This window comes from Xenopus laevis, chromosome 3L, assembly GCF_017654675.1.
Source record: "Xenopus laevis strain J_2021 chromosome 3L, Xenopus_laevis_v10.1, whole genome shotgun sequence".
In the NCBI taxonomy this organism is placed as follows: Eukaryota; Metazoa; Chordata; class Amphibia; order Anura; family Pipidae; genus Xenopus; species Xenopus laevis.
In genome coordinates, this window is record NC_054375.1 from 136,467,930 (window position 1) to 136,482,140 (window position 14,211).

A 14,211-nucleotide genomic window follows, 5' to 3' on the forward strand; every position below is an offset into this window, starting at 1 on the left:
GGACGTTCTCACCCAGTCCAGAAAGGTGTCGGCCCATTTCAGACGTTCCTACACAGCCATGGCACGCCTTGCTGACATTCAGCAGCGCTACAACATGCCAGTCAGGCGTTTGATTTCTGACAGCCAGACTCGCTGGAATTCAACGCTCCTTATGTTGGAACGTCTGCTGCAACAACAAAGGGCCGTCAACGAGTACCTTTTTGAACTGGGTGGTAGGACTGGATCTGCACAGCTGGGGATTTTTTTCCCCCGTTACTGGGTGCTTATGCGCAATGCCTGCAGGCTCATGCGACCTTTTGAAGAGGTGACAAATATGGTCAGTCGCACCGAAGGCACCATCAGCGACCTAATACCCTTCGCTTTATTCCTGGAGCGTGCCGTGCGACGAGTGACAGATGAGGCTGTAGACCAGCGTGACGAGGAGCTGGAAGCGCACGATTTCTGGTCGGAATCACCAGAACGAACCCAGGCACCTGCTGCAACGCAGGGAGAGGTGCCAGAAGTGGAGTCAGAGGAGGAAGGTGGCTTTGTGGAGGAGGAGGAGGAGGACCAACAGGAGCAGGCTTCCCAGGGGGCTAGTGGTGACCTTTTGGGGACCCCTGGTCTTGTACGTGGCTGGGGGGAGGAGACCGTGGATGATGCAGTCCTTGATAATGAGGAAGCGGAGATGGATAGCTCTGCATCCAACCTTGTGAGAATGGGGTCTTTCATGCTGTCATGCCTGTTGAAGGACCCCCGTATCAAGAGGCTTAAGGAGAAGGACCTGTACTGGGTCGCAACGCTACTAGACCCTCGGTACAAGCATAAAGTGTCAGAAATGTTACCAACATACCACAAGTCCGAAAAGATGCGGCATTTACAAACCAGCCTGCAAAACATGTTGTACAATGCTTTTAAGGGTGATGTCACTTCAGGAACTCATCAACATTCCAGGGGCAGAGGTGCCAGTAATCCTGCCACGAGCACACCTGCAAGGACAAAGCCCTTTGGCCAGTCTGTAACGTCAGACATGCAAATGTTTTTCTGTCCAAGGCAGCGCCACAACCCTTCTGGATCCACCCTCAAAGAACGCCTCGACCGGCAGGTAGCGGACTACCTGGCATTAACTGCAGATATCGACACTCTGAGGAGCGATGAACCCCTGGACTACTGGGTGCGCAGGCTTGATCTGTGGCCAGAGCTGTCACAATTTGCCATGAACCTCTTGTCTTGCCCAGCCTCAAGTGTGCTCTCAGAAAGGACCTTCAGTGCAGCAGGAGGGATTGTAACTGAGAAGAGAACTCGCCTAGGTCACAAAAGTGTCGATTACCTGACCTTTATTAAAATGAATGAGGGGTGGATCTCGGAGGGTTACTGCACGCCGGAAGACTTGTTCTGACTTCTATGCAGCTGTCCTTCTCTTCAAGCCTCATGACTCCACACACAGCTGTCCTTTAGCGTCCTCCTCCTCCCTCCGCCACCGTTACAAACTAGGGTGCAAACCCTACTGGTTTAATTTTTTCTGGCCTCTGTGCTTCAGTGGCTGCAACCAAAAAAACTGGGCAAACAATTTCTACAAGGTCAACGTATGGCAAAAAATGACTATTTTCAGCATTTATATGGCATATTTTTTCTGGCAACTGTGCTTCAGTGGCTGCGTCAAAAAATGCATATTTTCTGCATTTATATGGCATAATTTTCTGGCCTCTGTGCTTCAGTGGCTGCAACCAAAAAAATGCATATTTTCAGCATTTATATGGCATAATTTTTCTGGCCTCTGTGCTTCAGTGGCTGCAACCAAAAAAATTTATATTTTCAGCATTTATATGGCATAATTTTTCTGGCCTCTGTGCTTCAGTGGCTGGCAACCAAAAATGCATATTTTCAGCATTTTATATGGCATAATTTTCAGTGCTGCAACCAAAAAAATGCATAATTATATGATAATTGTTTAGGCCTTCTGCTGCCTTCAGTAACCAAAAAATGCCATTTTCAGCATTTGATATGGCATGAGATTTTTCTGGAACTGTCTTGCTTCAGTGGCTGCGAACCAAAAAAATGCTATTTTCAGCATTTATATGGCATTATTTTTCTCGGCCTCTGTGCTTCAGTGGCTCGGGCAAAAAAAACTCAAACACATCACGGTACATCAATAGCCCCGAACGGTGAGAATTAGCTTGCAATCAACATTGCATAAGCAATTTAATATATATTGAGTGTCGCAAAAATGCTTATTTTCATCGTATTTTACCATACTGATATTGGAATAAAATTGCTCTGAATCTGCTCTGTTTGGTTAGGTACAACTGCAGCCTTCAATGATTGAGCCTTTGCCAACCAAAAAAACTGGGCAAACAATGTCTACAAGGACAACGTATGGCGAAAAATGACTATTTTCAGCATTTATATGGCATATTTTTTCTGGCAACTGTGCTTCAGTTGGCTGCAACCAAAAAAAACTGGGCAAACAATGTCTACAAGGTCAACGTATGGCGAAAAATGACTATTTTCAGCATTTATATGGCATATTTTTCTGGCAACTGTGCTTCAGTGGCTGCGTCCAAAAAACTGGGCAAACAATGCTACAAGGTCAACGTTATGGCAGTTGTTTTAAAGAGAACAGTAGATTACTAGCCAGCAAAGCTACCTAAGCTAAAATGTCCCTCAAACCCTGCAGACTTCTGTCCCTCCAATACAGAGCAGTATCAAGCAGATTACTAGCCAGCAAACTTACTATCATCTGTCCCTGAAATCACTAACAGCTCTCCCCCTACACTATCTCTTCCAAGCACACACAGGCAGATTTTCAGATACATTTTTGCCCTTGATCCCCCTCTGGCATGCCACTGTCCAGGTCGTTGCACCCTTTAAACAACTTTAAAATCATTTTTCTGGCCAGAAATTTTTTTTTTAGATGTTAAAGTTCGCCTTCCCATTGAAGTCTATGGGGTTCGCGAACCGTTCGCGAACCGCTCGCGTTTTTGCGCAAGTTCGCGAATATGTTCGCGAACTTTTTTTCCGACGTTCGCTACATCCCTATTGGGCAGTTTTAAAAAGACAACTTGGTTTGAAGATAGGAGATCACTTTCTCTATATTATTGTAAAAAGCGCTTTTCTTTCAGTTGCCAACAAAAACCTCTATGCTATTCAGAAACGTTGGTTAGCTGAGGAGCTAGCTAAAATAGAAGATAACTGGGGGATCTTAAATATAGATTATATAACATGGAAACTTTGGTGTCCTCCTTTTAGAATAATGCACCCTCTTAAAGATGCAGCTTTAAAATGGACAAATTATTTGCATTGTGAAATTACCCCTTCCCAATTGTCCTCTTCTATTACAAAATTTAACAAGTATTTTACCTCAGAGGACTGGAGAGTCCAGCATTTCAAACTGATCCACCTGGGATACGGGAAGCTTTTTCGCAAAAGTAAGGGATTGGGTCATGTCTCATTTTGCCCAAAATGTAAGCATGAGAATGTAGACCTGTTCCATTACTTTTGGGGTTGTCCACGGATTAAGTTGGTCTGGCAAAGACTAAAAGACTTCATTAGTTCAAAGTTGAAAATATGCTTTAATTTCTCTCCAGCTTATGTCCTCTTAAATATTGGCTCACCTTCTTTCTCTAAGATAAATCAATGCAATGCCAATGTTAAAATGTTAGCCAACTTAATCCTTCGTTTTGTTGCTGCTACGAAAAAAACTTTATTCTTATATTGGCTTTTAGAATCTCCCCCCTCCATGAAAGATATTTTATCACAGATAAATAATTTGTGTTGGCAAGAAGCTATATGGGCAAAAACAGCTGAACCACATTTAAAGCGCAAATTCATGGATGACTGGTCTCTTTTTTTCAAACTAATCGATCCTGGTCAAAAAACTAAAGTCTTAGAACTATTACAAATCTAAATATATTGAAATGTAAGGTGGCTTTATCAGTTCATGCATATTTTGGATACTTGATACTGCCATTTTTGTTGATAATTCTTTTTACATTAATTAGTAAATCCACTGAGTGAAGTTTGGTTTATTATTGTTTCTTTACTTCATTATTTTATTTACTATGTTAATTATTTTCCTTTGGAATGTGTGCTTTTGAGTATAAATTTATAGATATGTGTTTGTATCTTTGGCATGTTGTACAGCATTGTATATTCTTTTCTTTTGTTATCTTGACATACTCAATCTGCGTAATATATTCTATTGTGTTTATGGAAAACTCAATAAAATTATTGAAAACAAAAAAAAAAAAAAAAAATCTTGGTTACCCAGATTTGTAGTATAGATAATATTTTAGGCAGTAGTGCTATTCTGAGTACAGGTATGGAATCGAAGTCGAAGTAGCCAAAAAAATTCGAAGTATTTTTTATTCTATTCCTTCACTCGAGCTAAGTAAATGTGCCCTGTAATGTGGGATAGGAGAACCATAGGGGCAGATTTATCAAGGGTCGAATTTCGAGTTCATGGAAGATTGTAAAAACTCGAACTATTTCCAGGGTTGAGGTGTGATAAATCTCACATTCGACTTCAAATTTGAGTTGCTTTTAAATTCGAATTTGTGAGTCTTGACCAAAAATTTTTGAAAAAATTCTAATTCGATTTACCATTTGAACCTTAATGAATCTGCCCCTTACAGTTCACCATTTGATAAATACACTTCTAAAAACCCAATTGGAATGAATCCAAATTTGATAAATCTGTCCCTTGGTGTCAGTTTGTTCATTTGTAAATGTCATGGTTAAACTGTGAAACAGGCTTTTTGAAATGTAACAGTAAAATGGAGGCAGAACATCATTATATTATATATAATTTTAATATTTATTGAACACTGCCTCCTAAATTGAATGCGATCCACAAGACAATACATTTGTCATTTAATTTTCCTTATTGATTTACATTAATTTTTAATGTTCTTAACGCTGTTTTTCTAGCATAAATAATTATACAGGTTTTCTTCCATATTTTATCCAAATAATCCAATTTTTTAAAAATAATTTTGCTTTTTCCAACAGTACCTTGTACTTGATCCAACCTAAGATATAATTAATCCTTATTGGAAGCAAAACCAGCCCGTTTGGGTTTATTTAGGGGCCGATTCATTAACTTCGAGTGAAGGATTCGAAGGTAAAAAGCTTCGAATTTCGAAGTTTTTTTGGGCTACTTCGACCATCGAATGGGCTACTTCGACCTTCGACTACGCCTATCGAAGGATTCGAAGTAAAAATCGTTCGACTATTCGACCATTCGATAGTCGAAGTACTGTCTCTTTAAAAAAAAATTCGAGCCCCTAGTTCAGCAGCTAAAAGCTACCGAAGTCAATGTTAGCCTATGGGGAAGGTCCCCATAGGCTTTCCTAAGTTTTTTTGATCGAAGGATATTCCTTCGATCGTTGGATTTAAATCCTTCGAATCGTTCGATTCGAAGGATTTAATCGTTCGATCGAAGGATTTAATCGTTCGATCGAAGGTATAATCCTTCGATCGTACGATCGTACTATCTGCGCTAAATCCTTCGACTTCGATATTCGAAGTCGAAGGATTTTAGTTCCTAGTCGAATATCGAGGGTTAATTAACCCTCGATATTCGACCCTTGATGAATCGGCCCCTAAATGTTTACATGATTTTCTATCAGACATAAGATATTAAGATCAAAATTAAGGAAGCATCCATTATCCAGGAAACCCCAAGTCCCAAACCTGTATCCAGAATAATAAACAGGCCCCTGCTGTTGAAACACTGAACTGAAATTATGCAGAATTCTTCCTCAAACTTCTTATCAGGGCATCCTTTACTTCTTTATTCCTTAGACTATATATGAGGGGGTTTAACATGGGAGTCACTGCAACATAAAATATAGAGAACACTGGGTCCAAATTCTCTGATTCTGAAGGCGGCCTCAAGTAAGTCCACAATCCACTCCCATAGAAAATGATCAGAACAGTAAAGTGGGAAGTGCAAGTAGAGAAAGCCTTTTGTCTGCCATGTTTGGATTTAATATTTAGTATGGTTCTTATTATATTTATATATGAAATTACGTTTAGAGAAAATGTCACAAGTCCTAATAAAAATGTTTCCACATAAATGATAATGTAAAATGTAGTTACATGGCAGGAGATGTCTGCCACAGCCTTACTGTCACAGAAAAACTGTTTGATCCTATTGGAACCACAAATTGACAACTTTGAAACCAGACTTGTAAATAATGCTGAGTTAGTAGAGCCAGAAATCCAGGTCCCTATAATCAGCAGTACACATGCTCTCCTGTTCATAATGAGGTGATATGTTAAAGGCTTGCAAATAGCAACATAACGATCATATGCCATAGAAGATAATAAAGATACTTCTACTCCAACAAAGGCCACAAAAAAGTACATTTGAATAAAACATTGTATGAAGGTTATTGAGTTATTTCCTGAAAGCAAAATGTCTATCAGTTTAGGGAGAGTGACAGTAGGGTAACAGATATCTACACAGGCCAGGGTGCAAAGAAAGAAGTACATAGGGGTGTGTAAATGACTATCCAAATAAATAACATTTATTATAATCAGATTCCCCAATACTCCAATCACATAAATCAAGAAAAAGACAGTGGAAATAAGTGGCTGTTTTTCTCCATAACTTGAAAATGCTAAAAAGTATAAATATGTTGAATTTATTAGGTGTTCCATCTGTTTTTTCCTGTTGGAAAATAGAAAACATGTGTTATTCTATGAAAAAGACAACATATTACTATTTCCTGGCCATCCCCTTGTAGCATCATACACACTTGGGTGGTTCCCCACAGCAATCACTTAAAGAAGGAAGTTATGCCAACCACTAGTGATGGGCGAATTCGCGGCGTTTCGCTGAAAAATTTGCGAATTTCGCGCGAAATTCGCAAAACAGCGTAACATTTGCGAAACGGCACCGGTGTCTCGTTTTTGACGCCGGCGCCCGTTTTTTCTGAAAAAATTTTTTTTGACGCCGACGAATTTTTGCCGCGAATTTTCGCGCAAATTCGTCCAGAATTCGCACCTGGCAAATAAATTCGCCCATCACTTCCAACCACATGATAAAAGTCAATTCTACTGACAGTAGGACACATTCACTTACCACAGTGAGCAAAATGCAATTTCAAGTGCAATCACCATGTTTTTTTTCTCACAATTCAGAGTTTTAGTGCTAGCATCATTGCTGGTGCAATGGGGATCATTCCTGTACTGCTGCACTTACCTCTATTGTGGCAATTCATCAAGATTAGTGAAAGTGTGCCTGCCATACTTTCCGGTGTTTGCTGTGCAAATTATTTGTACATCCTATTCTTTCTGCACAGCTCAACTGTGGCAATGGACACATGATGCTGAGGGAACCTGGAGCCACCGCCTGGTCTGTATCATGACCTCTATCACAACAGCCTACAGGAAGCAGCATCAACCATTACTTAAAGGGCATGCAAAGGCAAAAAAATAAAATCCCATTTTTACTTTCTTTAATGAAAAAGAAAACTATCTCCAATATACTTTAATTAAAAATTGTGTACCGTTTTTATAAGAAACTCGACTGTATGCAGTGAAATTCTCCCTTCATTTACTGCTGTGGATAGGAATTGTCAGATTCCAAACTGCTGAGCAGGGAAACAATCATATTTATGAACAACAGGGGGAGCCCTTCAAGCAGCTTTGTTTATGACGGTCCCTAAGCAGCCCAGACTACACTGAGCATGTGCACAGTCTTAGTCTTGCAAAGATGTTTACCAAAGTTACAAGATGGTGACCCCCTGTGGCCAACTTTGAAAGCATAAATTATTTGTTTGTGGTGCAATAAGTTCATGTTTATATTTAGTATACAAAATACAGCATTTCTAGTCGTATTCTGTTTTAGACTTTACATGCCCTTTAAAATGAAGAGGGAGCATTTCACATGAGTGATAGCCGTATCCTGGCCAGCTGAGGCACAAGAGGCTCCAGATTCTATTTGCAATGCTGCAACTTGGTCATCTACTTTTATGTTTTTGAGACATTATACAATGGACATAGCATCTTATCAGGACTTTTGGCCTCAAGGTTCTGAAGGCCACAAACAATTTGATTATTAATGCGGTTACTTACTAAAATCGGACTTATAATAAATAACCCCCTAAATGTCTTGTTCAGCATTAAACTGATGTGGCCTCCCTTATTTATTGCTAGGGTACTAACCCAACTTTTTTACATGGGGCAGGCCAAGAAGCAAGAATATTGCTGGCATTCTTACCATAATTTATTTACCTTGTCATCATCCGTAGTAGCATCTCGCACCTTATTAATCGTTTGTAAACATTGTGATTTGAGCTACATTCCTCACTCTCAGTGATGCCTGAAGTGTTTCATGTCCAGTGCTTATTTTACATGTCATCACATTTTTTAGAAAATTCAAAATCAGATAGGTAGGTTTAAGAAATAATATTACACATTAATACCTGTAATATGAAGGTACTATTTGCATTCATTTTTCATTATTTTGCCCTTTATTATTAACCTGCAAAAAACTTATGCCTGGGTTAGTATTCAGATACAAAAGTGATTCTGCCTGTACTTTAGAAAGCTTAGTCCTATTTATAGGAACGTTTGAATGAAGAAAGTAAATTACTACACTTCCCATAGGCCTTTTTCTCATGGGATTAATTATTTAAGTTATATTTCTTATGGGTTTTCTCAATAATAGGCTTCAAATCTGTACACATTTCCTATGAAAAGCAAACTTTTAAAAATTCGTTACAGCTGGTGAAACTAGAAATTATTGCCCCTTCAGTAAAATACCCGTAGACCCCCTCATCTCCCAAACCTTGCAAATCATGATTTGATCTAAAATATTACATTTGTGCATCAATCGGCCCACTATTAGGACCTCTAAATTGATTTAGGCCCTATAAGCACTTTAGCTGTTCTTAGCTTTATATTAGCTATGGCCAGAAGCTGCATTTTAAGGCAATATTATGACTGCAACCTTCAACACATATACGCAGGTATGTCTATTAATATCCAAGTATTACTGCATCTGTTTGAATCATTACCTTTCATATGTTATTATAATTAACCAGATACTTTATGAAAGAGGCAGAGGCCTATTTATCAACAGTCTCATTTTAGTGAATTTAGAGGTTTTTGAAACCATGAGTAAATTCACTTACTCTTAAACCACTGTAGGGATGTGTAAAATAGCCACCCCTAGTATTTTGTGCAGGCAGTCCCTCAATGTTATGGACACCTAAATGGGTCCTAAAATACAGTTTGGAGGGGGTACTGTTGGCTCTTTCTGCTCTAAGCTAGGCCCCTGCTACTTCTAACAGTGACCAGCAGATGGCACTGTGCTGGGATATAAAAGGCTCTGAAGCCATGCTTTCAGTCGGCCATCTTGTGCTGGCTCTGACCTGAACAGGCAGGCAGAGCTCTGTGGAACCTAGACAGGTCAGGTCTAGTAAGAATAGGCTTCTCACCATTATAGGTCACTCTAGGAGTGACAGACAGACAGGTTATTTAGCTGAGCAGCTCCAGGCTCCAACGAGGAGAGTCAGAGGGATTAAGATCCCGAGTATCAATAGCCCAGAAGTAGGGACTAAGTGTATAGGAGCAGGGTAGATAAGATTCCCCTCAGGTTCCACTTAGGGAAAAGGCTGAAAGCTGGGTGTACCTTTATTGCTGCTGAGCTTGTCCTCTTGCCTTTGGGGACTAATACTAACCATATGGTGCTTTGAGTATTGCCTATTCAATGTGATGCTAAATCCTGTCATGCTCTATTGTATACTCCACTGAGGATTGTGTTTGTTCAATAAACCAGTTCATGTTTAAGTTATAAGAACCACTGGCGCCCAATTATTATACCCTGAATCCAGTTACAGTTGCTCTACACCCTGCCTCCACACCGTTGCGAGGGCTCACTCCCTAAGATTACAGGTCTCAGCCGGAGCACATTTAGTGGGAGTGGAGCTCAATAATGGTGTAAATAACACACAATTTACTATAGCGCTACATTTTGGCGCCCAGTACGTGGGGCTCGAGGGGTTTAAACTGTAACACCGCACTGCAGCCTAGTGTGACAGGTGCTGCAGGTGCGGACTCAATAGGAAAAAGGCCAGACTATCAGTGGGAGAATTCTGTGGTTCTTTCCTCCCGCCTAAAGTATTCTGGCACAAAGAGTAATTGAGCAGTGATATTGAAAATGACTATAATACAGTATCAGCATGTGTCAGCCTGTGCTGCTGCCCAAGGCATCGATCCAAAGCGAGCATTAGCAGTGGATATGGTGCCTGAGGATTATGATCACCACGGGGTGACTGAAGAGTTGCACCGCTACTCTGAGTTAATGGGGTGTAGATTGTTTGATTTAGAACCCCCGGTTACTCTGTACTATACTATAAGTCCTCCATAGAGATACCGGAATTCACAGGCACTGCTGTTGTTTGCCCAGTAAGAGTTCGACGACAGGGATGCCCTATTGTTTTTAGTAACCCAATGGTCGAATGGGGACCAACCCGACAAGATGACAAAGTATGGGAAGAAGTGCCCAGCGTTGATCCTGCGTTGTTGCATCTTCCGATGACCCCTGAGGAAGTTTTGGAATGGGCCATAAGGGAACAGATTGACCCTTCTCAGGCTGTGGTTGTGGACTGGGTCCCTATAGGGCACAACGCAATGTATGTTAACCTACGGTTAGCATTTGGCCTAGGAAATGATTTTCTACAAGTTGCAAGAAAACCTTCCAGAGTGAAAGGATATTATAGTATGCTTTATAGGGTGTCCTGTGAGTTCAGCGACCGCCCCAGACCATGTAGATTTCATCCCTGGGGTCTGCCACCCGAGGGTTGCCCTCTCATCTATCCTAAGCAAGGAATGTTTTCAACCATAGCGGACAAATGTCAGGCCGCTGATAGTGAAGTCGTCAGCCAACCTTTTTCAACCCTCCCCGGTGTGATAACTTCTGAGGAAGTGTATAAATGGGCCGTGACGGAGGGTGTTGATCCCAGGCGAGCCATGGTCCTAGATGAGGTTCACCCAAGCGCCCCAAGATATTTGGCCGCTTGCCCCTTAAGTCTGTTTCCAAGGTTTGACGAATACAGTTTCATAGCTCAAGCTCAGTCTGAAGTTCGGGACTGTGTCCGGTTACTATGGCAGGTGGATAATGACCTCCCCGATGATGATGAGGGACCACCTAGGATCTACCCTGTGGGGATGATAGAGGGGTGTGCATGTGTTTATGCTAAACTGCCAGTTCAGCCCCCTGTGAAGGAAGAGAGCGCTGAAGTGGTGATTGCCTGTACTCCAGAATTGGCCAGTACAGGGTTAATAGATTACCTAAACCGCAAGGACTGCCTGAAAGAATCTGGGGTCCCCGTTGCGGAGCTACCATGTGAGCCAGAGGGCCCGGTAGAATTATTACACGAGGAGATCATTCCTGTTACTGTGATTCCCTCCTCCTTAGCTGACAAGAGAGATGAGGGTCGTGTGGAGAATCTACCTCCAACAGAGACTGAGTTGTGTACACTGAATGTGCTAAATCGCTCTGGGATGGAGGCTATCTGTGTTAATACATTGCATGAACATTTCCCCGCTGAAAGTGTTCCACCAGGGGGAGTGTCCAGAGAAGTCGCTGTTGGTGCAAAACCTGCACACAAAGATACCGCGAGAGCCGCAAAGGAACGCCCTGACCTGAGTGAGATCACGTCCGCCATTTTGAGGGTAGTGGCGACTACGTTGAAGATGGACGTGTCTCCGGAGAAGATGGCGGAGTTGGCTGCAGAGCCTGTCATGTTAAAAGCGATGGAGGATGCAATTGGTTTGCCTGTTCTTGCCGAGCCAGAGAAGCATTATGTCTGGAAAGGGACTTTTTTTTCCAGTACGCGGGGTCCGATGATTCCGTTTTGGGGGCGGTGTGATATGGAGACACCAGACGCTTTGGAGAACCCTGAGCAAGAATGTTCACAATGTGGAGTGCAACTATGGATGGGACCTTTCCACCGTGCAGACCAGCTTCCCTTGGAGCGAGAAACCGTGGAAGGTGTGGTGAGTGGAACCCGGGCACTAGTGTACCATGAGATAGAGAGTACCCCGGGGGTGTCAGCGGCTGCGACCCCCGCACCCGAGAGTGTCCTGATTGTCCCACACAGTGAAAGCCCGGCAGAAATCAAAGAGGTTCCCCTGCCTATTGATATCACACCCGAGGGTGATATATCATCCCCCACCGTTGCTGTGATGAACTTGCTACCGCCCAAGTTGGCGATTGAGTGTTGTGACGCTGATGTGTTAGTGTCATTATTGGATGCCATTCCTCTAGTGGAAATCGGAGAGGAGGGGTTAGTGCATTCCCAAGAAAACCATATGATGGTGGCTGTACCGATTCCTCCAGACGGAGACGGTGGAGCCCAACAAGCTGTTGTTGCCCCTGCGTGTCAAATACTCCCGCTACTAAGCAAAGGGGAGTCTATGGACAGAGTGCTGCAGGAGTTGGGGGTGAATGCAGAGGCAATTCCCCATGATGATTCAGCTCCAGTTACCTCGGATGAGGAAAACCTGTTGCCCAAGAAAGTGTCAGCAGCTCACGGAACTTTCGATGCTGGTGAGAAATGTCGGGCACCTACGAGAGTTGTAGTCTCAGAGGAGGCAGCCATCCCTGTGGGGGTAAGTGACCCTTTGTCTGCTTCGGTGAAGGAGATAGTAGTCGCAGATTTGAATGCTGTAAAAACAGACAGTTACAAAGCCGATCCAACACCCCGCAAAGTGTTGGTTAATGACGTTAGCGCATCTGGAGATTTAACAGTGAGCATTTATACTGTTCTTCCTGAGCCTTCTTTAGTCCCCATGAAAGACTCTGAAATAGTATGGGGCAAGCTTTCATTTGGTCGATTAGGACCTGTTGTGCCGGTGACTCCAACCTTCAGAGATCCACCACTCACGGAGGACCTGATAGAAAAGGAGCTGACCCCTCTCATGAGTGATGAGGAAGATTGGAAGTCAGTGTCCGAGAGTGCCGAGCAGATTCGGTGTGAGTGTCGGAGGACAGCGGTGAGTGAACCAGTGAGGTCTGTGCACCCCAAGGTGGGAGTGCACTTAACCCCTAGTGAGCCAGGGGAGAGCACTCACTTGTCTGAGTTATACCACCATACCTGGGGAAAGATCTCTCTATTTGGAGAAAAAGGCTTGGTGGCTAATATTCCGAAACCCAAAGAGAGCCCTGGTTCAGAGAAGGTTCCAGGATGGGAGGAGTATGAGGAAAAGCCCATAGAGCCGGAAGAAGAACCTGCTCCTATCATGACAATGCCTAGCAGCTTCAAGGCACCTCCTAAGATAGGCCCAGAGGAGGAAAAGAATTTCTGGGTTCTGCCTGGACGAGCAGATCCAAATGTCTTCAGATCAGTCTCCAGGGTGCAGAGAGTGATCAACTTTACAGTTGACAGAACCTGGGGTTATTTTATGCCCTATGCTCCATTGTGGGTCTACGAGAAAGTGGCAGCATCTTATGAGGATTGGCTCATTGATGAGATCCTGCGAAAGGAAAAGATGCACCATAGTTGCCTTACCAAACCAGATGCGGTGAAGCGGCAGCAGGATTGGGAGTACCTGAGGTCCATTGAGAAGGAGTGGTGGTATGGGCGCACCATATTAAAGAATGCTGTGAAAAGCTGCGGGAAATACAATCCCACTAAGTATTTCTCCCTGGATGTTTACGATGGTGATGAAGAATGGGTGGAGAAACCCCATCCCCAATATTATATACCATATAAGGACACCAAGGCCCGTTTCCTTCATATGATTTGAAGTAATTGTTTTCTTTTTGATCCTACTCCACTGGGAGTGAAGTTTCAGTTCATTGGAACTGTCTATTGCCTGTCCCCTCACAGTGACTGACTTTGTCCAGGGAAGGATTCTTCTTTATTTACTTCAGTTGGAGTTAATTCCAACAAACTGATAATTTTCCAGTTAATACCTACTCGTTGGTAGGTTCATTCCAATTCCCTTTACCCTCCTAAGTGCATATAAAAGAGGACTGTGGGTTCGAATTATTACATGGACTGGAATGATAAAGTATCTGCAATGCAATATGTATAACCTGTGCCTTCTATCTAAGATAGTAGCTTTATAGTACAGTTGTAGAGTCGGGCATGCCAGTCCAGCTTTTTTGCATAATGTCCTGTGCGATTCTTGGTTTCTTATGGTTCTATATAAACACTAGCGTTAATCTTTGGAGTTGCTGGAAGAAGGAGTTGTCTAGTGGAATGGGTA

The 14,211-nt window shown here is 42.5% G+C and overlaps 1 protein-coding gene across 1 annotated transcript; it reads right to left on the reverse strand.

The window, feature by feature from the left end:
* Positions 1 to 5,724: 5,724 nt before the first annotated feature.
* LOC121401257 (olfactory receptor 5V1-like) lies at positions 5,725 to 8,246 on the reverse strand. The gene is made up of 2 exons (XM_041585596.1): positions 8,224 to 8,246; positions 5,725 to 6,655 (listed from the first exon to the last, which is right to left on the reverse strand). Exons 1-2 carry the CDS (start codon positions 8,244 to 8,246, stop codon positions 5,725 to 5,727), a joined length of 954 nt encoding a protein of 317 aa, XP_041441530.1.
* Between the last annotated feature and the right edge of the window lie 5,965 nt (positions 8,247 to 14,211).